We start from the raw sequence: 26,260 nt of genomic DNA, 5'->3' as shown, positions 1-26,260 counted from the left end.
CACACACACACACACACACACACACACGTACACATGGCATAGGGTATAACGTATACATTGCATACGTGATATATACTATGAATTACTTATAGGGGAGGACCTGAGATTCTCCCTCTCTGAAAGAGAAAGCCTTTTAACTCTTAGTTTAGATGTACTTCTTACATCCTTTGTGAATATGACTCTTCGTGCTGTGGGTAGAGAGGAAATAGTGAATAAAAATGGCAAAAGAAAAATATAGGAGAGGTATATTTCTCAATTTTTATTTTTATAACTCATGTCCCCTGAAATGTTGTCTCAATAGATTTTTTTATGTATTCCCAATAGCCACAAAAACTGTAGCATTTCACTTTCTGTAGTTTTCCTTAGGAAAAGAAGTTACTGATTTTGCGTTACCAATCTACAGATGCTCAAAACCCTCTGAGATTCTCATCTGCCAACCCCCCTGTCAAAATAGGAAATTCCCTTCATCTGTAGGTGGACTTAGGGCAAAAGAGTGGCAGCTAACAAAGGAGGTGTCAAAATTATTATTAAGATAAGAACTTGAAAAATCACAGCAAGGTCTTTCGGGATTGCAGTAAATAGGCTTACACAGCGCTTGAGTCCTTGGAGGTAATACTTTATTACAGCATAATAATTGCTTTTGAAATAATGACCATTAGTAATGAAGGAAAGGCTGAATTATGGTCAGTCTGTTTGAAGTAGGAGACAAAATATGTAATAAATATTGTATTTACTAAAAAATCATTTAAATAATTAACCTTAATTGAATGCTTATATGTTCTTTGTGTTTACATACATCAATCATCTTTAAGTCTTACAGTATAACCAGTGTATAGGTATTATTGCTTGTCTTTTACAGATAAGAAAACTGAGACTCATGTACCTTCCTCTACTTCTTATAAGGTTACAGCTTATTAGTGATAGAGCCTTGAATAAAATCACAACTTTTTAATACTTTTGCCATACTTTGCCATAATTAAAAAGGTATGCCTTAGTTATCTAGAAAATTTGTCAATATTAAATAGCCCAATTTCATATTTTTTCAAATTAGGTACATTGTATTTTTAAATCATTTTATTTCTGTCAAGGTGTAAAATATTGCATATGAAATTATCTATATATAAAATCAAGTATGGGCTTCCCTGGTGGCACAGTGGTTGAGAATCTGCCTGCCAATGCAAGGGACACGGGTTCGAGCCCTGGTCTGGGAATATCCCACATGCCGCGGAGCAACTGGGCCCGTGAGCCACAGCTACTGAGCCTGCGCGTCTGGAGCCTATGCTCCGCAACAAGAGAGGCCACGATAGTGAGAGGCCCGCGCACCGTGATGAAGAGTGGCCCCCGCTTGCCACAACTAGAGAAAGCCCTCGCACAGAAACGAAGACCCAACACAGCCAAAAATAAATAAATAAAATTTTTTAAAAAAGACAATGCTATACACTCTTAAACTTTAAAAAAATAAAAAATAAATAAATAAAATCAAATATGTATATGAAATGCATGAGGTAGTTCCATGTTGCTAAATATTGACATTATGGTACCATATTATGTACTTCCATTTTCTCCAGCATCTCGCAGCACTGAAAACAACAGCCTTGAGCTATAGGTTAACATTTCCTAGGTGCAGGGAAATTTTGTCAAAGTGTGGTTCACTGAGTTTCAGAGATCGACATCTGTGTCATTTTTCGACATATCTGGTTCCTGCCTGGAGCTCTCGTGAGCAGGGAATTGCTTAGACAGACATATACAACACAGATGTGCCTGTTCTGTCTTGCCTCGCTCTGGTAGTGGTTATTTTCTGAAAAACACAAGGGGAAACTACAAAATAAAGATACAGCCAGCGTTTATTAGTATCGTTATAATTATATTTATTTTTCTTAGATTAATGAGTTCAATAAAATTCTGAGCACTAGTCAATAGCAAATAATCATGACAACATTACAGCTTTAGAATTATCCTAGCTTATGTAGCAGATGTTCCAAAATGCCTTCTTTAGAATTGGAAAATAAATTCCATAAAATGTGTGTTTGGTTACAGAGAATAGCTTCAGAGTAAGATCTGACATTTTCCAGTTTTTGTGTCAGTTTCTCTTCAGAGTCTCATATACTATTTTTCTATGTTTTTGTTTCAATAGTTCTCTTACTGTTTTTATGAAGTTTAGCAGAGAGTAAAATATCTTGTATGCTTTCCAAAATTGATCCGTACCATGATACATGATAGCAAGTAAATATTTTCCAGTATATTCTCGGAGTCATGGTTGTCACGGAACATGACCCATTTCTCATCTAACAAATGGGCACTAACTGGTGAGCCCTTGCTTCCTGGCATCGTTGTGCCCATTGGTATGATCTATAGTAATCAAGGTACTATATACCTCCCATTTACTACCTCATTATTTACCTTGCACGTAGGACAACTTATTAACAGGCCCCTTTATTTCCTTCCTCGGCCCGTTGTGATCATTTTTTATGTTAATCACCACAATAAGCCCCTCACACTTAAAAAGTAAAGCCTTTTTCAGCTGTAACTTAAACTAGTTTTACCTGTAGAATTTTGCATTATCTGATATAAGTGGAAAGTTACAACTTTTTCAGTTCATAAGTCTAAGTAAGCCACTGAACGGTTTATAGTGATCTTTCAGTGTCATGCTCTGTATTTTTTATTATGGTAAGCACTGAGACTAGAGTTATGCTTAATTGGCAGGAGTAAGCTGTCACACTTAGACTCTACTTGTTAACACTACTTATTCCATACCTCAGCCAGTGGGTGGTTTATTTAGAGGGTCTCTGCATATTTGTAAGGTACAGGGTGCAGTGGTCATGTCTTATCTGGGCATGTTAGAATGCACTCAAAGAAGAGCTTGGAACTGTACCTTATTTAAGCATGTATATATAGATATAAATACATGAGACGTATGTATATATATATATTCATATTATAAAATGATACCACCTAGAAACTGTTGTATTTAATATTTTGTAAACTAAATGAAATTAGTTGACTCATTATATAAACTTCTTGAATTTTTTTCCCTATGTTGTGCCATTTAAATAGGGGAAAAAGTCTTCATATTTATGAATTATTGACTGAACATGATGAGTATAAAAACCATTTATTTTCTTTCTTGCTTTCTTATTCTTTTACCAAAACTAAATAAATTTGAACTACCAGATTAAAATTTTTAAAAAATATTTAATTCTTTTTTATTTAAACTTTTGCCTTACCCAGGAATTATCCAATGTATTCCTTTCCGTTCACTTACTCATTTGATTAATGTACATTTATTATTCAGCCACAAGTTCAATGCACAGACAATGCCCGCAAGAAGTGCATAGTCAAGTGGATGAAGGAGACAACTATAGTGAGACGAGTGCTGTAATACAGATAAGTGTAGACTCACGGTGATATATCATAAAGGAGCACGAAGCTGGGGAGTTGGAAGGGGGTGGTTGTGACTTCAGGAGAAGGGCGTTTCTCAGAGGAAAGTGTTACTTGTATTATCCACATAAATGAGGAAGGAAAGGCAATTGAAAAAAAAGATGCAACGTCCTAGAAATATGAAAGAGCATATACTGCATCCTGGTAGATAGGGAGACTATACAAGTAGATAGGTTGGTATGGTTCAAGTGAAGGGTATTTATCAGAAATGGAAATGGGGTTCCAGGGGTATCCATGGATCTGGTCATCACAGCCCTGGTATGCCAAACTAAAGAGTTTGTATTTACCAAACACTATAGGGAGAGAGACTTGTAAGTAGATGGGAGTGACATGGTAATATTCAAGTTTGTGGATGAAGGACTGAATATAGTGACAATAAAGGAAAAGAGAAAAGTTAGGAGGCTGTTTTGGGAAGCCAGGTAAGAATTCCCAAAGGCCGTTGCAGAGGCAGTATGAATTGGACATCTGATGGACAGAACTCATTGCCCAAATGGATGTCAAGGATGAATGAAAAAATAAATCTAGGCTAGTTCCCAGGTTCTTGTTTTGGCAATGCTGAGAAAGTTCTTCAGTGGAAGAATATATGAATTGAAAGACTGTACTGAGAATTTTACCCAGAAAACAAGGCAAAGTAAAAAAAAAATTGACAAAAATATAAAAGAAAAGTTATGGGCATGAATTAAAGTATTCCAACATTTATCTAAAACAACTTCCATAAAATAGGAATAGATAGAGTATGATATTCAAAAAAGCAGTATTCAGAGGAAGATCTGAGAACTTTGGAGAATTAAGGGATGACATGAATCCTAGACTATAGACAAGTCAGTAAAAATAAATCCACGTCTAGACACATCGCAGGGAAACTGTCAAGCATGAGTTATAAAGAAAATCTCAAAAGCTTTTCTACAAAGGAATTAAAGAATGACAGAGGGTGTCAACAACAACAAATGCTGGAAAGCAATGCCTGTAGTCTCTTCAAAGCACGGAGTGAGGGATCCTATAATTCTATTCTCAACAAAAGTCAATTCAACTGACAGTAAAATGAAAAAAAATTTCAAACATATATTGGCTAAATTTACCACCCACACAAATATACTGAAAGAACTAAAGGATATGTTTTTGAAAGAAGAAAAGAACCTGAAAGGGAAGGTGAGCTTAGAACTGGTTTTAAAAATAGAGATAAATATCTGCAGGAAGAGAGAAAGTTTAATTAACTCCTAACAGTGACACGAACCAGAATTTTGGACTATAATGAAAAAGAACTTGGGGAAGGCGGGAATGTTCACTGGGCTGAGTCCTTCTTGTGTTTGGGAGAAGATATACATGGAATGACTTTAGACTAGCAGAATTTTAAATGAAAAGACTATAAATAAATCTCAAGTGTAATGTGAAATTGTAGAATATGATATTATATACGGTTTTTATAGAGCAAAACTGCATTGGTGGTTGTTCATTGATATATACAGAGTAGAGTTACAGCATTAAAACATATACACTAGGACACTATGGAAGAGGGAAACAAAATAGGGGAAAAAACGGAAAGAGTCAACTCGTTCTGTGATATTTTACTTTTTTTAATGATCTGAAAGATATACTGTGAATGTTGAGATTTTTTAATCTTTTGGGAGAATAAATAGGTGATTATCATATATGTGTGTGGAATTTCATAAATAAAAATGGCATCAAAGAAAAGCCGTAGGGGCTTCCCTGGTGGCGCGGTGGTTGAGAGTCTGCCTGCTGATGCAGGGGACGCAGGTTCGTGCCCCAGTCCGGGAAGATCCCACACGCTGCGGAAGGGCTGGGCCCGTGAGCCATGGCCGCTGAGCCTGTGCTCCGCAACGGGAGAGGCCACAACAGTGAGAGGCCTGCGTACCACAAAAAAAAAAAAAAAAAAAGCCGTAAATAATTTAACTCAAATTTTATAAGTAAGTGTATGAGAGCAACTGTTGGGTCATATGTGAGATGGCTCTTCCTATTTTATCTTCCTTTTTAAAAATTTTTTTTCTTTCTTTTTTTTTAACATCTTTACTGGAGTGTAATTGCTTTACAATGGTGTGTTAGTTTCTGCTGTATAACAAAGTGAATCAGCTATATGTATACATATATCCCCATATCCCCTCCCTCTTGCGTCTCCCTCCCACCCTCCCAATCCCACCCCTCTAGGTGGTCACAACGCACTGAACTGATCTCCCTGTGCAATGCGGCTGCTTCCCACTAGCTATCTGCTTTACATTTGGTAGTGTATATATGTCCATGCCACTCTCTCACTTTGTCCCAGCTTACCCTTCCCCCTCCCCGTGTCCTCAAGTCCATTCTCTATGTCTGCATCTTTATCCTTTATTCCTTTATTCATCAGAACCATTTTTTTTAAGATTCCATATATATGTGTTAGCATACGGTGTTTGTTTTTCTCTTTCTGCATTACTTCAGTCTGTATGACAGACTATTTGTAGTGAGGTCCATCCACCTCACTACAAATAACTCAGTTTTCTTTCTTTTTATGGCTAATATTCCATTGTCTATATGTGCCACATCTTCTTTATCCATTCATCTGTTCATGGGCGTTTAGGTTGCTTCCATGTCCTGCCTATTGTAAATAGTGCTGAAGTGAACATTGGGGTGCATGTGTCTTTTTGAATTATGGTTTTCTCTGGGTATATGCCCAGTAGTGGGATTGCTGGGTTGTATGGTAGTTCTACTTTTAGTTTTTTAAGGAACCTCCATACTGTTCTCCATAGTGGCTGTTATCAATTTACATTCCCACCAACAGTGCAAGAGGGTTCCCTTTTCTCCACACCCTCTCCAGCATTTATTGTTTGTAGATTTTTTTGATAGTGGCCATTCTGACCGGGGTGAGGTGATACCTCATTGTGGTTTTGATTTGCATTTCTCTAATGTTGAGCATCCTTTCATGTGTTTGTTGGCAATCTGTATATCTTCCTTGCAGAAATGTCTATTTAGGTCTTCAGCCCATTTTTGGATTGGGTTGTTTTCTTTTTTCGATATTGAGCTGCATGAGCGGCTTGTATATTTTGGAGATTAATCCTTTGTCAGTTGTTTCATTTGCAAATATTTTCTCCCATTCTGAGGGTTGTATTTTCATCGTTTATGGTTTCCTTTGCTGTGCAAAAGCTTTTAAGTTTTATTAGGGCCCATTTGTTTATTTTTGTTTTTATTTCTGTTTCTCTAGGAGGTGGGTCAAAAACGGATCTTACTGTGATTTTTATGTCAAAGATGGTTGGATGGGAGAGACAATGAGAGGAAACAGTTTTCAGGATTTGGAGTGGTTGAAGGAGAAAAATGGAATAACAGTACCGACTAGTTGCTTTGGTCGTTGACATCTTATTTAATTTATAGTGTGAATGGGGTAGACACAGAGGAAGAGCTCTGTTTTTAGCATACTAATGTGCATGGATTATAATGAGCCATCCGGGCTTCTCAGCTCTCTGCTTGGCCTCAGGGCCAGCTGATGCTTAGTGCTGAGGAGGTGACTTTGGCAGCTTTGGTGAAGGGAATCTGGGTAGATGATGTTCAGAATGCACACTGTTAACAGCATTATACGTTTTAGAAGTCATCCACACATAAATGTCAGTAGTCTTCACCAAAAAGAAAAATCTATTTTTCTTTATTACTATATTCAAAGAAAACAATATCGAATATTTGTGTTTGTTTAACATCTAAGCATACTGACCTCAAGCATGATGCAATCTACCAGACATTGGCTTGGGAAAGTCTGAGACCTCACCCTCTACGATAGCCCTTATCTTCTTCTCCTCACAGAACCGAGATGGGCTTTCGTAAACAAGTTAGTGTAAACCCAGTTGAAAGTTAAGAAAGCTAAAAAGACAAGTGTATGCCTTTTACAACCTTTTCCAATATAGCATGTATTAATTAGCATATATTGTTTCACCTGGCCTGTCTCTAGGTAGAATTTTGAGTTTGACCTTGTTCTTGGAGTCATTTCTGGAGAGAGCGCCACCTGCCTCTATGGGCTCCTTCCCTGACCATGTCTCTAGGTAGAATTATGAGTTTGACCTTGTTCTTGGAGTCATTTCTGGAGAGAGCGCCACCTGCCTGTATGGGCTCCTTCCCTGACCATGTGCTCAGGAAGGGGTCTGTGCACATGAGCCCCAAAGTAGTGGTTGTACCCGAAGCCAAAGGAAGTTATGATTCCATTTCCAGATGGTGGGGATCTCAGAGGCTAGGTAATTTATCATCCCCAAGGGGGGCTTTTTGGCAAAGCATCAAAATAACATCTCTTTAAAAACAAACAAAGCCCCCAAACAGAGAATGCATGCTTCTTAGGGGTTATGGGGAACTAATAGAATTGTCCTTTCTTCTAAAAGCATATCAGACATAGAATTGATATGGAAAACACCTTTAATCCAGTTTTGCAGAGCAAATATTTCTCTTTGGAGTTTGCATAAAATGAGGATGTGAGCAAACACATCCTTCAGCCTAGGTTGAAACAGAGGAAGAAATCGTAACAATACTTGCTTTTTGGCCCAAAGATATTTACAGGTCATTTTTGAGTAGTTATTCATCCCAGGTTAGGATGAAGCCAAACAATGCACTGCAAAGAGAAGAGTTAGCACTGACTTTTGCCCTCGTAAAAAAAATTATTTTTCGGGATTTTAACACAGTAGACCCTGGCATTGACAGGTAGAACATCTAAGATGTTGGCTTTTCACAAGTGTCCCTACAAGTCTGTTATGTAGTACCTATATTTTGCTAAGTCACAAGTTAAAACTTTTTCTAACAAGTCACGTCAACATGGGAGTCAGTTCTTGCCTGAGCCTCCAAACTACAGGACTCATTTCAGCGATGCTTTGTGCTCTCTACCTGTGGCCCACACAGTAACGCTAGTGAGTCGCTGCGGGGAGAGGCGTGTGTGTGGGTATGTGGGTAAATTGCTAAATGAGAAAGAAAACTTTAATAAAATTTTAAAAAATATGATGGGAAGGTGTACACAAGAGGTATATAACTCCGGATGGAAATGTATTACAGGGTATGTGGAGAAGTGTGCCCATTCCCAAAGCCAAGGGTGGAGAGAGTTTTAAGAAGAGGATGGAAGTGAAAGTGAAGAGGCGTAACCAATCGTCTTGAAAGCTGTAGAGAGACCCAACAGCGTGTGTCAGTAAATTACAAATTTGAGGATTTTTACTAGTCTTGGAACAAATCTTCAAGAATTCCAAAGGTCTACTGTATGTCTAATAGGATGAATTAAATCACTGTTACATATCATGACTTACCGCACACGGGCCTCTCACTGTTGTGGCCTCTCCCGTTGCGGAACACAGGCTCCGGACGCGCAGGCTCAGCAGCCATGGCTCACGGGCCCAGCCGCTCCGCGGCATGTGGGATCTTCCCGGACCGGGGCACGAACCCGTGTCCCCTGCATCAGCAGGCGGACTCTCAACCACTGAGCCACCAGGGAAGCCCCATGACTTACTTTTAATCTGGCAGGTTTAAGTATATTGTAAAATGAGGCATGGAAAGCAAACCATTTAAAGAGGGGTAAGAAGCAATAGCAACATTGATTCGAAACATGCCATGGTACTTTTATGTGCCCACTTTTTTAACCTTTTTACTTTGAAACTAGCAAAGAATCTTTCTTTGTAAGTGTAAGTCATTTCCATGCCAACTAACTGTACAGAGCTTAGTTGATATAGAAACAGAACTCTTAAGTTCAAGGTAGATTTTCTGCCATTTCTGAAGTATTTCTTTTCTTATATCTAAGCACCTTATATTTAAATTGAGGATTATGATTTAGTGGTATTAAAATCATTATATCAGATCTCGATCTGTTTCTTGCAAGATTCAATTGTACCCAGGTGACGAACCAGAAAACACAGAGCAGAGAGACCAACTAAGTGAAAGAAGAAAAGTGAATTAAAATGCCACAGATTAATGCCTAAAATCATCTTCTTTGTGCCTTACAGATGAAAATGAGTTTGATGATCTCATTATGCACCATATGTACTCACCACAAATTCACTTTATTATTAAGTATTCTAAATCATCTCTGACTAAAGTAGATTCAGTTTTGAATAAATCAATTGGAGCTGGTTAGGTTGGGTTTCGAGCAGTTGTAATGAATTGAGAAAATGGAAAGGTAGTGGGAAATAGTGGTATAGTGATATCTCAGAGGACTCCTAGAGTTCAGGGCTCTTGGCTGACTCTGGAGAGTTACATAAGGTTAGTGTAAGTAAAACCCCATTTATTAATGGAAAATTTTATGAATTCTTTTTAATCACAAAAGCTTTTTATGAACACAAGACAATTGTAAATCTCTATTCATTTTCTTTTTATAAATAAGAAAAGTAGTTTTAGTCATGATTCTTTAGAAAATGAAACCCTAGTTGCTGTTGTGATGATCTCAACAAGCATTAATTTTAAGCTGTATTTTACAGCATTGAATTCCTTTATTGCAGTTTCCAAGCAGTAACTCATATTATAGAAATGATAGGTATGTTGATGTATTTAAAATATTTTCCTGGGAGGAAAGAAAAGCCTGTTAAATGTAATTTAGCTTAAAAAGTGAAGAAAAACTAAGAACATTTTCATTCCCATGTTACCCTGTGACCTATACAAACCAAAAAATATATAGAATTATCTAAGACTTCATAGAGGAATAGAAATTTAATGATTGTGACTTTCCCCCCACAAATGTTAATATTAGAATATAAGCCAGAATGTAATTTTTAAAATAAAATGTGAAATATACACTTTTATCATTATACTGCTGAATCTTTTGCCAGCTGGGAACCACTGTGATCATTTCAAGTAGAGATCTGCATTTATTACCATCATCTTCATCAGTAAATGTTACTTTTGACTGTGTACAAGGGAATGTAATCAATGTGGTCTCTCCTTTCAAGGCGTAGATGGAATAAAAAGGGATGTAAAATAAGTACATGCTTAAGTATAATTCAAAATGGGAAGTGCAAGAGTGCCATGAAAATATTTAAGTACAAAATATAGGTATTTTTTAAAAAGGAAAGTTTATATTTTTTTAGAAAATGAAAAGAAGGTTGATGAAGGAAGGTTTTTTGTTGACTGAATTGTGGTTAGAAGGGAATACCCATATGTAGCTGGATTCAGGGGCCTTGCAGATAAGACACATAAGTGTTTCAAATGAAAAATGAAATTGTAGAATGGTTAGTGGGCGCTGCTGTACCTTATTTGTTGACGTGGTGGGGAAAATTCAAGGCTTTCAAATGAGTGATTTGAGGAAAGTCCTGCATTCGTTTAATTACTAGAGAAATACTATAGAAGACAAATTTATGTAGCAGTACTTTGAGGGAGATACTGAGTTTATTATGAAAAGAAAGGAAGGGGCTCGAGAAAAATTGTGGGGTAAAAGCAATAGCAATTAGCAGCTGGTTGAATGAAGGGACACACATGAAATGATGAGAGCTCTGAACCTGGGTGACCAGGAGAATGATGGGTCTTTCCATTGAGACTTGAAAGAGGTATAGGACCGGAGTTTGAAATGACTTTCCGACAGTCAGGTGAAGTAGGATGCTGGAAATATAAATGTAAATAAACTGGGGTTTAGGGCAGAGGTTAGAGACAGGAACATGAATTTGGTGTTCATCTCCACTGAGATAGTAATTGAAATTGTGGAATTGTCTGGAATTACTGAGAAGGTCACCAATAAAGAGAGGCAGAAATAAGAAGGTAGGTAGTGGAGTCTGAAGGGGTAACTAACATTTAGGTATATGCAGAGAGAGGAGATGAAGAAGGTAAGAGGGAGAGAGACCCAAGAGAATTAAACAGTCTACAGCAGAGTCAGCAAATGCTTTCTCCAAAAGGCCAGGCGGTATTTTATGGCGAGCCATATGGTTTCTGTGACAACTACTCAACTGTGCCGTCTGAGCCCTAAAACGGCCAGAGACAAAATCATGAGCATGCTGGAATATAACTTTATTTATAAAAGCAGGTGGAGGGCTTCCCTGGTGGCGCAGTGGTTGAGAGTCTGCCTGCCGATGCAAGGGACACGGGTTCGTGCCCCGGTCCGGGAAGATCCCACATGCCGTGGAGCGGCTGGGCCCGTGAGCCATGGCCGCTGGGCCTGCGCGTCCACAACGGGAGAGGCCACAATAGTGAGAGGCCCGCGTATAGCAAAAAAAAAAAAATCAGGTGGCAAGCCTCAGTGTGCCCACTCCTGAAATCAAGGCAGGAGAGAGATTCAAGAAGAGGCCGCAAGTGAAAAATGAAGAGAGATAACCAACAGTCTTGAAAGGTGCAGAGAGGTCCGATGGCATTATCACTGAGAAGGAGACCTTGCACTAGGGGATTATAAGAACATTATGTGGTTATTTTTTAATATAATGGGGGCAGAAGCCATAACACTGACACATGTGCAGAGAGGAATTGGGAAAAAAAATAAGTAAGTTGCGTATTGTATCTGCAGAGTACCAACATCCCAGGATTTGCATAATTGATTGGATTTTTAAATCTCCATTGGGGGTTATCTAAACAATCACAGTTACTACTATGTAGAGGTATAGTTACATTAGCAGTAACAAAAGTAAAGAAAGTAAGAAGCAGAGCGTAGTGGAAACATCAGTAAGTAGAGTGGGACCCAGGAGAGCTGGTTCTAATCTTGGAGTCCACCATCCTTTGAGTCAAGCTTTATTTACTTATGTGTTTTTCTCTCATCATCTATCTTGATATGCTAGAAAAATCAAGTATGTATTTGAGCAACTGATACTCTGAAACCAAATGAGGTCAGAACATCAGTTGTACAAATGTATTATGAAAAGCGTGCTTCATAGCCCTGCACGTAATAAAGTTCTACCTAAGTTTTAATTGACTATGTGTGGCCAGCATGAGGTGACCAAAGAGAGAAAAGCTAGTGTAGTTTTTAGGGAATATTAATATCTCTGATGATTCTCCTGCATGTATCTCCATCTGGATCTCCCCCTGTGCTTGTATAGCCAGGGTGATCCTGATCAAATGACGTAACTTAGATCCTGTCATCCTTTTACTTAATCTTTCCCAGTGGCTTCCTTTCCCACCCAGAACAAAACTCAAAATCCTTCCACTGGCCATCAAGGCTTTCGTGCCCACCCTCCTCTGTCTGGCCTCATGCACTTTGCCCTCCGTGTCTCAGCTCCAGCTATAACCTCCTTGCAGGTCCTCAGGCACGTAAAACCTGCTCCCACCTCAGAGCCTTTGCACCTATTGTTTGTTCTGCCTGGAATATCCTACCCCATCCACCGAAATAAATAAGCCACATCTGCAAGCGTCCCTCAGCTCCCCCAGGTCCTGGCTCAGGTGTCGCCTTCTCCGTGAGACCTTCCTGGCCACCCTGTCTGAAATTGTCAGCCTGCCTCTCAGCGACCCCTACCCTCCCTTCCCTGTTTTATTTTCTCCATGGCACTTACTGTCTAACAGAGGATATGGTTTTCTTATCTATTTATTTTTGTTATCTGTCTCCCCCGCCCCGGCCCCAGTACGAAACCAGGAATTTTTATCTACCTTATTCTCTCCTTTCTCCCCAACACTCAGAAGAGTGCTTGGTACCTCATAGGTACCCAATAAATATCTGTTGACTGAATACAAATCTTCCTTGACTTAAGATGAGGTTACATCCCGATAAACCCACCATAAGCTGAAGATATCTTAAGTCAAAAATGCATTTAATGCACCTTACCTACTGGTCATCATAGCTTAACCTTGCCTACCTTAAACGTGCTGAGAGCACCTACGTTAGCCTTCAGTTGGGCAGAATCATCTAACACAAAGCCTACTTTATAGTAAAGTGTTGAATATCTCATGTAGTTCGTTGAATACTGTACTGAAAGTGAAAACCAGGATGGTCGTAAGTGTATCGGTTGTGAACAGTTGTGATTGGGTGGCTGACTGGGGGCTGGGGCTCACTGCCCTGCACAGCATCATGAGAGAGTCTGGTAGGGCATATTGCTAGCCCGGGAAAAGAGCAGAATTCAAAGTGCAGTTTCTAATGAATGCATATCGCTCTTACTCCATTGTAAAGTTGAAAAATCGTAACTCAAACCATCTTAAGTATGGAATGTTTGGATTAAAAGAAGTAGTGGTTTTAGGTATTATATATTTAGGTATATATATTCTCTAGTAGTATTTTCAGCTTAGGTACATTTAAAAAGAAAAATGCTTGATTTGAATAAGTCCAGGGGAAGATGAGGGCTTTGTAAATAGTATTGTATCGATATAAGGGAAGGCTGAAGTAGTAGTACTAAACTTACTGCCAGGATGAAACAGAATGATGACTGACTCCTAAGTGCAGGGCAGGGTACTAAACACTTTGCATATATTATCTCCTTTACTCCTCACAGCGGCAATGGCAGGGGAAGAAAACTGAGCATTAGTGGTGGGAAATCAATTGCCCAAGGCCAGATGGCTGTAAATGATGAGTGGCGGGGCCAGGAGTCTCACCCATGTTCTCTGAAGCCAGAGCCATGTTTTTATTCTAAAAACCCTCTATGACTGTCATTTTTGGAGCACTCCTACATTGAAAGTGCTGAAGGAGACTCTCCTACTCTGGGATGCTAGGAATTCTGCCCCCCATACATTCATTTTCCATTTTTCCCCCCTCATCCTCCCACTGCCCTTGTTTCTAGGGAAGCAGCGGCCCTCCTGGAAACCAAGGTTTCTGTAACTGGGGCACGCTTCAGCCTTGGCAGGGCGAGCAATGAGGACATCTGCAGGTAGCAGGCAGCCTGACAGTGGCCAACAGGGGAAGAGAAAGGCTGGCAGCACGGCAGCTGCCCATCCGACTGCCTCACCCCGCTTCCATCCACGTGCACCCCTCTCCCCTCCAGCCCTGATGGGCGGAGGTGAAGGCAATTGAATGCATTCCTTCTGGTTAGGAAATGTTCGTCTGTAAATTTCCATGTGTGTTCAAAGATGATTGTATTATACATAGTAAATATGGTGACTTAACGGGAAAGCTTCCTTTCCTTTAAGAATAGCTGAATGGACAAGTTCCTTTCCAGGGAAGTTAGAAGAGCACCTCGCCTGAGGTGACGGAGGTGAGAATGGATGCTGATGCCACTGCGTCTGTGTCAGTCCACTGTTATGTGGGGGGAAGGTAAAGTTTACATGTTTCATGGGAGTTCTAGAAAGGCAAACATAGGGAGTGTAGCTTTGGGTGATCATGTACCTGGGAGTTCTGGCCATCTGAGCCTCCTGTGAACTATGAACTTGGGTAGAAAAGCTTTGTTCACCAGAGCAATAATACCAACTCATGGCCCCTTTCCCATAGAAGCCTGTATGAGGCACGGTCAAGGTTCAAAGAAGACGCTTTTAAAGACAAAATACCTGTAAATCCATTTTGCACATTTTGGATTAAGACGTAAATAATGTAAAATCACATGTGGCATTTATTTTCCTTTATTGTATTAATAGCCCACTTAAATATATGCCACTGGAGGCCAGATTACCTCTTGGGAGGGAAAGAGAGAGGAGTGTGATAGGCTGACTATAATTGTAGCAGAAGTCTTTCCACATCGTTGCCAGGAAATCACTGGAAGGAACTGGGAGAGTAGCTGGTATTGAAACCGTGCACCTCAGGTTGGGACTTGAACCCACATGCCGGTACTCGAACCCATGTGGCCGGGACTCGAACCCGGCCAAAACCCACAGTCTTCCAACTGAGATCACACACCTGGTTTCAGGACTTAATGAAGCAGGTTCTTGAAGTCTCATTGCAGAAAGAATTCAGCGAGAGACAAAGTGATGGGTAAGAAGTGGATTTATTTAGAGAGAAACACACTCCACAGACAGAGTGTGGGCCATCGCAGAAGGTGAGAAAGGCACCAGGGTATGGGGGTTGTCAGTTTTTATAGGGGAGGGTAATTTCATAGGCTAATGAGTGGGAGGAGTTTCCCAGCTATTTTGGGAAGGGGCGGGGATTTCCAGGAATTGAGCCACCGCCCACTTTTTGATGCTTGTGGATCCTTGGAACTGTCATGGCACCCGTGGGTGTGTCATTTAGCTTGCTGATGTGTTACAGTGAGTGTATAGTGAGGCTCAAGGTCTAGTGGAGGTCGACTTGTCCACCATCTTGGACCCATTTTGTTCTAATCAGTTTATGTCATGTCCTCGGCGTGTGTCATTCTTTCAAATGCTGTGCCCTGCCCCCCCTTCCCTCCTGTTTCACTACATTGATTTTGTATTGCTGTGTAACAAATCACTCCCAAATTTAGCAGATTAAAATAGCAACTATTTTATTTGCTCACAGTTCTGTGAGTCAAAAATTTGGAATGGGTTTAGCCGGGCTGTTCTCACGCTAGTCACTCCTATGAACGTGGTCATCTGGTGTCTGGAATGTGTCCGCTCGGTCTAAAGTGACTTCAAGTCGTCGAGCCAAGGCCAGAGTCACTGTGGGAAGGAGGCCCACGAGAGCCTGGCTACAGGGAGACACGACTCATTGGGATGATCTTTACAGTAACATTGACTATAGGTGGGTGTTTGAAAGGGTAGATAGGTTCAACTTCAGGTGTTGGGGGTTCTGCAGTTGTCTTCCAGAGTTTGTGTGACATGGAGTGAAGTTCACACCGTGTTCCCCAGTACCTCCACCTCGGGGATGACACTTCCACCAGCAATGAGCTGGAGTACCCACCCGTGTCTGATCCCTTTTTCATTTAAGAGGAATAAAGTCTCAAATGTAAATTCTTTTCAGGTGCTTATAGTTCTCCGGCTGCTCTCTTACTTCGGGAAGTAGGTACGTTTTTGGTTCTGGTGCCCAGGTAACTTTTCCATTTTCTCTGCATGGGCACCCCAAAGAATTGGTGTTCCCTAAATGAGCTGAGAAACTCAAAGACTAATGGAGGTTAACTAGGATAAATGTCCCTACCCCACATTTAATAAAAATAGAGTGGAATTATGCGAGTATGTAGATAAGCTAATCATCTGACCTAATCAGCAATGCACGTTTTTTTTTTTTTTGCGGTACGCGGGCCTCTCACTGTTGTGGCCTCTCTCATTGCGTAGCACAGGCTCCGGATGCGCAGGCTCAGCGGCCATGGCTCACGGGCCCAGCCGCTCTGCAGCATGTGGGATCTTCCCGGGCCGGGGCACGAACCCGTGTCCCCTGCATCGTCAGGCAGACCCTCAACCACTGCGCCCCCAGGGAAACCCAGCAATGCACATTTTAAGAAGCTTTTCTAATTACTTCCTCGACTTGGCTGAAGGCACGGTAAAAAGAGTTTCCCAGCATGATGGCAGCAGATGTATTTCATAATATTTATTGAAACTATTGGAAAGAAATCCTCAATTATAATGTTCCTGAAAAGTACATCGAAAAAGACATCATATTTAACATATTTTAAACTCTCCTTAAGATAGCAACATAATTTAGATGATCAACTCTCACACCAGTTATTTGGAATCTCATACAGCGAGACTAACTTTCACAGCCAAATTGCTTATTGGTTAACCGCCTGTGTCTTCCTTGAGTTGTATTACTTACCTGTGAGAGCTCTAGTTGTCTTGCTAAAGATGGGACCAAAATATTCTCTTTTCTCTGGCTATCTGTTAATTTGATATCTTGGCAAAGGAGTCTTCGTGCATGGTGTTTCAGGAACTTGAAATGTTAACTTGTTGATGTTTACAGGTGTATGTAACACCACACAGTATGAGATTTGGCAGCCTAGATAGGTCTATTACTCATTTTCTTGGTTGAATTTGAGCAGTTGTGAACGATTGTTAAATGAATCATTTTACAGTGAGATGGGCCCAGAGGAAACCTATCGATGAATTCCTGGTTGAAATGCCTGTATCATCTCTGTGTCTTGGGCTACTTGAGTGCTGGTTGTTCAGCTTTACCTTCCATTCTGTGAGCTGCCCAGTATCTTTCCAGTACATTCGTTTAATATAAGTTAGCCTGAGCCAGTTTCTGTTGCCTGTAGCCAAAATAAATCTTAAATGGTCTGATGCCTTCAGTGCCTTTGGAATGACTGAATACTTAAGTAGCTCTCTATTGCATAACTGTGGGACTGGTTACTTTCCTCTACAAAGAGTTTCTCCAACATCCCTCTCCTAAGAAATCTCTAGAGATCAGATGGAAAAGAAAGTCTTTGTCCCACCATGTGATAAAAAGACAACATTCAAGGACTCTTAATGAGCGTCACTGCATAATTCATTCCTGGCGTTGGAGTGAGTGAGTGCTGTATTGGTGGAAGTTACGAGTGCCGAGTCACATAGCAGTGAATTGTTTTATTTGAGGATAGAGCCAGAAAAGATGGATAATCGAATGTGTGATTTAATTTCGTCGCTAGTGGCTTTGAAACTGGAACATAGTTATGCAATTGAAAGTCATCAGATGTAACACCGTTATGTCCAAACTCTTAAATCTCTAGGTCAAAGTTTCTCAGCCTGGTGCTATTGACGTTTTAGACTGGTTCATTCTTTGTCATGGGGCACTGACTGTCCTGTGTTTTGTAGGATGTCTAGCAGCATCCTTGGCTTCTGCCTTCTGGGTGCCAGTAGCATCCCCCTTCCTTCAAGTTATGACAAATCAGTGTGTCTCTAGGCATTGCCAGATGTCTTTTGCGGGGTGGGGGGGGGGCAAATTTGTCATCAGCAAAGGACCACTGCTTTAGATTAGTTTCATTATTTTCTCTTTAATTTAGCCAACATTTACCAAACACTTCTATTCAAAGTACATTTTCGTGTTTATACTTACAGGCAGAATGTATGTCAAGTACACTCACACCCTAGGTTCAACAGATATTCGCTCCTTCCTAACCAAGTTTAGTTAGAAATATATCAGAACTCTCTAGGTATAGTTTTTCTATTCATATGGTAAGTATTAGGTAGAATCATGAGAAATTGTCTTTCGTGGTTTAAAAAATGGGAGAATATCAGCATTTCCCTGTGGCTCTACCTAATGTATGATGTACGGTAACAACAAGAAAAAAAAATGATTTGAGAAAAAAAATGAAACTGTAAATGTACCCAAATGTCATTGTAACCACGGTTTTAAGTGTATTTTGCTTTTCTTTACAGCTAGTGGTGTTTCCAGAAATCTTTTGTAGGCAGCTTGGAAGAGCAGGCTGAGGGAGCCGGCTGAGGGTTGAAGTCATATATTTTAGCAATGCAATTATGTAGCTAGCGCAGTACTTTTCATTTAGAAGGTGTGCTTCCTCCGTGCCTGAGATGAGAGGGCTGATGGAAATCCTAGGCGGTGGTTGCTGAAGCTGTTCATAAAGAGAAGGAGGTGGGAATGAAATCTATTTTTTAAAATATACATTAGTATATTAAATGTTGATGGCGATCCTCTCATTTAAAAGGATCCGATGGTCCCCATCAACAGGAGTCAGAACATCAGGCTATGTCCTGCTTTGGCCAGTTTGCAGCGGAAGGAGGATCTTATCTAGAAATGCATTTTTGGAAAATGAGATCGGCATAGAGATGAAGGGCACTTTCTAGCACATGTAGACACAGTTAAAATGCTACTACTTCAGTCATTTTCCTGCACTCAGATCTCCACTTAGAGCAACAACGAACTGTGAACAAGGATTCACTGTAGTATGAAGAATACCTAAACCTTTATGTTAGTCTTGTAAACCTTGTCGTTCTTTAAGCTTCTGATGGGAGCCCTAAGCAAATAAAACCTTCTCTCCCTCCTGCTCTCCACCTTCCAGGGAAAGTGCTGATGTGCAACGAAATGGCCAGAGCTCTGGTTGCAGAAGCAAGAAGCAGCCAGAGGGTAGAACAGGAACTCGTGAGCTACCTAATCAGCTTCTCAGAAGTTGGTAATATTGTAGATTTTACAGTTTCTATTCCATAATCATCCCCTCAAACTACTGAGAGCTGATGGAGGTTTTATAAATCAGACGAACAAGGGATAAGAGTCAGTGCGTGCTCAGTCCATAAAATACGTCGCTTTCACTAATTCCTGGGATTTCTGGAGAATTCCATGTGTGTGACATACACAGAGGAGACATTCCATGCTTGATGTTGGTCCAGGACAAGGTTAACTTTCTGCACACTAATTTTAATTCATTATATATGCCTTTTTTTCCCAGCACAAATGGACCCCCGAGGCCTATCTCCCAGACAAAGTAAAAGTGACAGTGATGATGATGACCTGCCAAATGTGACCTTAGATAGCGTTAATGAAACTGGATCTACGGCCCTTTCCATAGCCAGAGCAGTACAAGAGTAAGTATCACATTCTCAGGATGAAATAAGAATTGCCAAGGTGTTCAATGGATAATGGAAACAGCAGCATCTCCTGTTCCCCAGACCTGTCATTCTAGCTCTGAACGGGCACATGTGTCAGCATCTTTCCATTCAGCCTTGTGTTCTTTGGGAGGAGATTAGGGGAAACATGGAGTGTTCTGCATAGTTGAAAATTTGTATTTTGAATAGAAATGAGACTTCATTTTTAATACTTCCCGCCCCTTCTCCTTAACTCTGAAAAAAAAAACATTGTTCTTTTCGAGTGTCACTATCTAATTATCATCGTTGTTTTCATTATTCATATAGAACAGTCAAGAGAGGTAAAATATGACAGGCAGTATTATCTTGTGTTGATAGGAAAGTACAGAACAGCTTTTTGAAATTTAAAATTTGGAAGATACTATGTTACCCCTTTGAAACATTCAAATCATATGTAATTTTTAAAGGGATCGTTTCTCCTTTAACTGTAACACAGGGTTAGAGTTTAGCCCTTTTTCATTGAAAATAGCTGCTTCTTCATCATTGTCAATTCTGTGTCTAGAATTGCACCTATGACTAGTCCATGTGTATTTTTTCTCTAGCATAATTTTTAATAACATAATTTTAAAGAAGAGGAAGATTTAAATTAAGCCCCTGTTACTGCCAACACAAAAGTTAATTAACACTTTACTTAAAATGATCTTAGTTACCTCCCATATATTAATTCTTTTTTCCCAGGTATTGACTAAATATCTACTCTGTTTCATGAATTAGGCCTTGAAATTAAAAAAAAAAAAATTAGTAGGGCATTTTAGAATTTAAAGCCTATGTGTGTGTATATGTGAGGGTGTATAAAATGAATCTCTATGATAAATAGGTACTAGGTATATTATATATTAGAGGAAACAGGATATGGAAAATCTAATGAAATTGCAGTCAGAAAGATTTGGATTCAAGTTCACATTCAGTCACTTAATAGCCATGTGACATCTGGCAAGTTAACTAACCACTCTGAGACATTTCTTCATCTGTAGTAAGAAAGAATACGTACTTTATAGGACCATTGTGAGGGTGTGATATAGTTACAAGGCATGAAAATTGAATTGCAAAGTTTTGACAGATGAGAGCCTCAAGGGTGAAATTAATATTATTATTAGTGGTAGTAGTAACAATAATGGTAATAGTGTGTAGTATAAGTACATGGCAACTAGTAAATATAAATATTGCAAGTGTCATGCTGATTTTACAAATGAAGATACTGCGGATGAGAGAGGTTCAGTGTCTTCTCCAGAGTCATATGATAAGTGGTGACGAGACAAAGTTTAGGACTTCTAACTCCCCAAACATAGCTTTTTCTCAAGAGTGCCTGTAATGTCTGTTACCAGTCATATTCTTCCACTTGAACATGTATAAAAACACTTTTTTCTCTCATTTGTTCCAGTAACTGGTTGTAGTAACTTAGTTTCTCCAAAGCGTTGGATCAGAAGGATGGCTGAAATCATATTTAAGTGCTAGCATGCCCGGTCACTTCATCACCAGTTCGGTGATCAGTGCAGTGATTGTGGTTTTGTGGGAGCTAAATCTTAAGATCAAGGATGCCATGTTCTCACCTGCAAAATTAGACTAAATGATGACAAAGTTCAATTCTGAGATGAATCATAAGTTTCATAGACATTTTAATCACAGTTTTCCTGCACCATATAATATATACATAATTTGTGTGTGTGTGTTATAGATATGTGTGTTTCTGTAAGTTTGGCACTGTGATTACTAAAATCTAAGTTATGCTTACTCCATTTCGGGCTTATTGAGCAAATCATGGTATTAACATCTTAAACATAACCATTTTTTGTGCTTTTAATATTATGTGCTGAGAATATAGTAGTATATTTTAATATGAAACTTTTAATAGCAGCCTTAGGAACTGGAGCTTCATTTTCAACATAACCTCTCTGATTTGCTTTGTGAAAACATTTGTAAGCCCCACAATATTTTGTTCTGACGGTGCATACGCCTGCCTTTATTACTATTGCAAAAGTTGCATGTGTATCTAGGCAAGTGCCAGATTCATTATTCATGTAAGTGTTTTCATTAAACGATTAGTAAAGAATACTGAGCTGTCACTTGGGAAGCCCTAGAATGCCAGGACCCATCAATAGTTAATTAACCATCATTCAAGAAGGAGTATGTGTGTGTAAACACTGAGAAGTGCTAAGATACTGTTAGATGAAGCGAAAAGAATGTTCTGCAGAGACCTCTTAAATATAGGTGTATTTCAAAACTTAAAACAATATGTTAAGGAAAATTTTATTCTGGGACAAATAAGTATATAGTCCTTGTTAGAGAATTAAAAAAAAATCTGTACTTAGGTTTACCCAAAGTTAACTCTTGGTGGATATGTCTTCCTGCTCTTAATTTCTCTGATTTTTAATGCATGTCTCTGTTTCAGTATTAATTTCCCTTTCCTCTTTTTTCTGTTTGCCTTTGGATCTTGATGGCTTCCATTAACTCAAAAGCTGTCCAACAAACAAAAAAATTCCAGTATACTATGATCAATAAAATAATGCTTCAAATCGTAAGAGGATTGAACATCATCTTGGCATGTACGAGATGAGAGGATTTCAAAAGACATCCGTGCATCTGTTTCTGGCGCTTGCAGAACTTTGAGTTAGGTGAGAAGGATGCCTGCAGGTAGAGAGGTGATAAAATCAAGGGTTTATGTGCAATAGAGGTAGCACATTTTAGAAGCCCTGGGCAACCAAAACACGTCTCTCCAATTAAAGCCATGGTTTAGGAGGGGTTTGAAGGCATGCCTCTTATCTCATTGGCCACCAGTGCAGTGTCAAGGAAGAAAGCGGGAAGATGGGCAAGGAAGCTATTAGGAAAGACTGACACTAGAGAGGGGCGAAACTGCCTTGTCCTGGGCCAGCCCTTCAGGCAAGATCCTAACCCACAAGGTGACTCTCTCCAACTGAATCTCTTCTTTGTCTCCTTTCCCATTCGGGTTCATAGCCTTGCCTCATGCAGTCATCACCGTAGTTTGAATTTTTAATTTGGTGGCTTACTTTGCTGACATTATTATATTTACATAGCATAAACCTTAATATGCTAATAAATGCTCTTTTTAAATATTTGGTATTATGCATTTTACTGGTTTTTAAAATGAACGTTTATTAAATCTTCAGTTCAAGAAATTTTCCTTTGATTTGAAATGCAGAAGTTGTTAGCCATTGCACCTCTCCCCACCCCAATATATAATATTCAGATACTCTTGTCTTTGAATAAAAAGGAACAATGCTTGGTGGCTAGAGCTGCAACCTAAGTTCACTTCCATTTAAATAGATTTTTATAACAAGGCTCCTGAACTGTGCTTGAACCAATCATTGCAACTATTTTCATTGATTCACTTGCTTCTCGTTTATCAGCTCAGCCTCAGTGAATTCAGATAAATGGGAAGAACCAGCCAGAGCGAGGCCTCCAGACAGGCTCTAGCCTTCTTGTATTTCAACTGTAGAGATACTGTCCGAGCCAGAGACAGTGTATTCAAGTAATTCTGACAAAGCCAACTTCCAGCAATTCATGGAACATCTGTTTTGCTTAGGTCTGGTTTTTTTTTTTCCCCCCTCTGATGCTATAATAGGATCATTACCCTTAACTACTTGACAAACATAATTATGAAATAAGTGTTTGGAAAAAGAGAGGTACAGGCACATGATTAGAGCAAATTATTATAATTAACTCTAACCCTAGGCAAAACAATGATATTTTTTAAATAGGTAAAATTTGGCTCTCTTACTCAGAGCCTCTAATTTCTGTACCCCTTTTTCTTCTTTTTTCTCTAAGCTCCAAACCTTCCTACTCCTCATTTGTTGATGCTGGTAGAATAATCAACTTCCTTCAAAGTAAAGTGTAAATGAATAAGAATATCTGAAAGCGGGCCCTCCTCAGAGGAATTAGTGTTCAACCAGGCGCAAGCCTTAAACTGAAAGAATAAAGGTCTAGACATGATACTTTCAGTAAGAGTGAAGTGGGAAAGGGTGGCGTAGAGGGTGGGAGAAGGCGATGAAGATTTTAAGGAGATGGACCAACTTTCCTCAGTGTCAGTTTTCGCAGAATTGGTAAATGCACGTGATTGTTTAACTCACACCATATCTGAGTTCTCTGCCCTCTCTGATCTTGATTGTAACCGTCAGAGTGGAAAAGAAGCAACATGCATTAGTAGCTTTTTGCTTTGGTTAGCATCCCTAAAATTTGAACCTGTTAAAAGGATATTCTTTTTAAATAGTTCCTTGTTAAGTACATTTAAGCTAATTAAAACACTGGCTTCCTCCCCCTGTTTTTATTATATTGCCTGTGTCAAGTGCCCTTCTTCTTAAAGGAAAACAATTTGTGAATTCTGGAAATGAAGAGTCCCATCTTTATTTGCACTTAGATGCTCTTTGAAAGAACAGATATGGTAGCAAGTTGGATATCCTATTCCTTCAGAGTCTGCTGCTGGCTCAAGCATCATGGTTTTTAATTTAGAAGGTTGCATCTGATGATCAGAGAAGGGTCAGAAATCTTGGAGGTTTTCGGTTTGGGTTTTTTGTGTGTGTTTTTCATTTTCCTTATTTTAAAATACTTGATCCTTATTTCTGAATCTCCTCATGCATAACTTTGTTAATGTCTTTTAAATTACAGTAGAGAACAGTCCTAGAGATAAGGAAGAAAGAGAAAACAAAACTGTTACTGACTGACTTCTTTCAGGCAGATTCTGTGAGGACTTACATAGTTTTCATTTAATTTGCCCTATGCTCCTGTTTTTATGCACAAGTAAACGGAAGCTCAGAGAGGTTTACTCTATCCCCAGAGGTCCTATAGCTGATAATTTGCAGAGCTCATATTGAAATCAGAGTTTGTCTGACTATAAACCCATATTCCTTTATGAAGGCAGCTCTTTTTTTTATGTTGTGGCTTTAATATCTCTAAACCATAACTTTCTAAAATTAGCAAAGTTTTTTGACACCTGAATCCCAATAAGAATATAACTTTTATGAAATAATTTCAGATTTTTTTCATCTTTAAACTCGCTGTCACTTTAAATATAATCTGACTTAGGGAGAGATAATTCTATCAGATGCCTTCTCAGAAATAGTTCTTAAAAAGGTGTTCCACTTCTGTAAATCGCACACAGCATTATATTGATATGTGAAGAAATAAAGTACAAATACATTAGAGCATTCTTTCTATAAACTTCACTGTTGCTATTATTTTAAGAAATTATTGTTTCAGTATATACATATGTGCTGACGTTCCCAAAATGAGCATCCTTCTTAGAATTGCTTTCTGTCAATCTATAAAAGGAAATGTTTGTCCAAGGGTTGAAATGGTACTGTGTCATCTAATTTTGCAGCCCTTGACTGAAAGATTTGAGGGTATTTGGATCATGCCTCTTCCCTTGTCTGCTGATTAGAACGAACCCAGCTGAGCTGATTGTGCCCAGAGAAGAAGCCAGAGAGCTCAGTATGTCAGACAATTTCAGGGTTTTTTTTCTTTTAAATCTTTCCCAGATTCTTGTCTCATTAAAAGAAGCTCTACTTTTATTTAATAAGCCTAATGTGTTTGGGACGCCTTCAAATCCCTACTTCATGCCTTAACAAAGAAATAGCTTTGATTCAGTTCTGTAGGTGGAAGTCTAGCTCTCTAATAGACTAATAATAGACATCATGGCTGATGGGTAAATCTGAGAGGCGTTCGCTGTCTTGCCAAGGAGATAAACACTTTTACGTTGCTCTTCTTCTAAAGGAGGTCAGAAAAAGCTCCTGATTTGATGTGAATGAACATAGGTAGAGTCTAAAGTGTATACTTAGCCTGCATCAACCCAACATTCTAGCAATATTAAAAAATATATATATATAATGATCACTGAGTAACTCAGTCCCTGGGTATTTAATAGCAAAGATGAAGACTGTACACCCATATACAGTCATTTCTATCGCTTTGATGGGACCATGTTGGTCCCACTTTCGTTTAAAGTCTGATCAGTTTTTGATAATAATTTGATATTTGAGCTGTTTTGTGAATTAGCAAATTAAGTCATGTCTGTATTTGGTGAATAATTAATTCATTTATTTAGCCCTGTGTTACATGCTGGGGATACAGGATGAATGATTCATAGAACCTTACCACAGGGAGCTCAGAATCAACATATATGAGGCGAATCAAAGCCCAATGGGATAAAAGCATGAAGGGCTGCAGTGAGGAAAGGGGGGAAGGTCACGTAGCTCAGTCTGGAGTAGAGGAAAGCATTGACATGCGGTAGGAATGTGTGAGTTCATAGTAACTGGCACGGAAGTGAGTGTGACAGAGAGCTGGGAGATGCAGCTGCTTGGGGAGGTGGGTAGGGACCTGATCAGGAAGGGTGAATTTATTCTGTAGACAATGGGGAGACATCAGTAGGTTTTAAATGGCAATGGCGTCATCAGCTTTGTGTTTTACAGATTTCAGTCTCAAGGAAGCTGGGTATGGTGGTGAGGGTTGAGCACTGTACATCCCAAAGGGTGCCATTTATATGACTAATGCTGCCTAGCTGTCCACAGCTAGACACAGGAGCTTGTGGTATGTGTGTGTGTGTGTGTATATATATATATATATATATATATATATATATATATATATATAAATC

General features: G+C 39.3%; 1 protein-coding gene across 5 annotated transcripts in view; it reads left to right on the top strand.

Annotated features, from left to right (window-relative positions):
- Positions 1 to 26,260, top strand: part of KLF12 (KLF transcription factor 12) — a 440,360-nt gene that overhangs the window by 308,834 nt on the left and 105,266 nt on the right. For all 5 annotated transcript variants that reach the window (XM_024753929.1, XM_024753927.1, XM_024753928.1 and 2 more), the window contains one exon: positions 19,461 to 19,596. In XM_024753929.1, the coding sequence (XP_024609697.1) occupies positions 19,461 to 19,596 (136 nt within the window). The remainder of the gene's footprint in view (positions 1 to 19,460; positions 19,597 to 26,260) is intronic.

The sequence above is a fragment of the Neophocaena asiaeorientalis genome, unplaced genomic scaffold, assembly GCF_003031525.2.
Source record: "Neophocaena asiaeorientalis asiaeorientalis breed wild unplaced genomic scaffold, Neophocaena_asiaeorientalis_V1.1 scaffold212, whole genome shotgun sequence".
Taxonomy (NCBI): domain Eukaryota; kingdom Metazoa; phylum Chordata; class Mammalia; order Artiodactyla; family Phocoenidae; genus Neophocaena; species Neophocaena asiaeorientalis.
The sequence above is the reverse complement of the archived record's forward strand: the minus strand, read 5'-3'. Positions and strand labels throughout refer to the sequence as shown.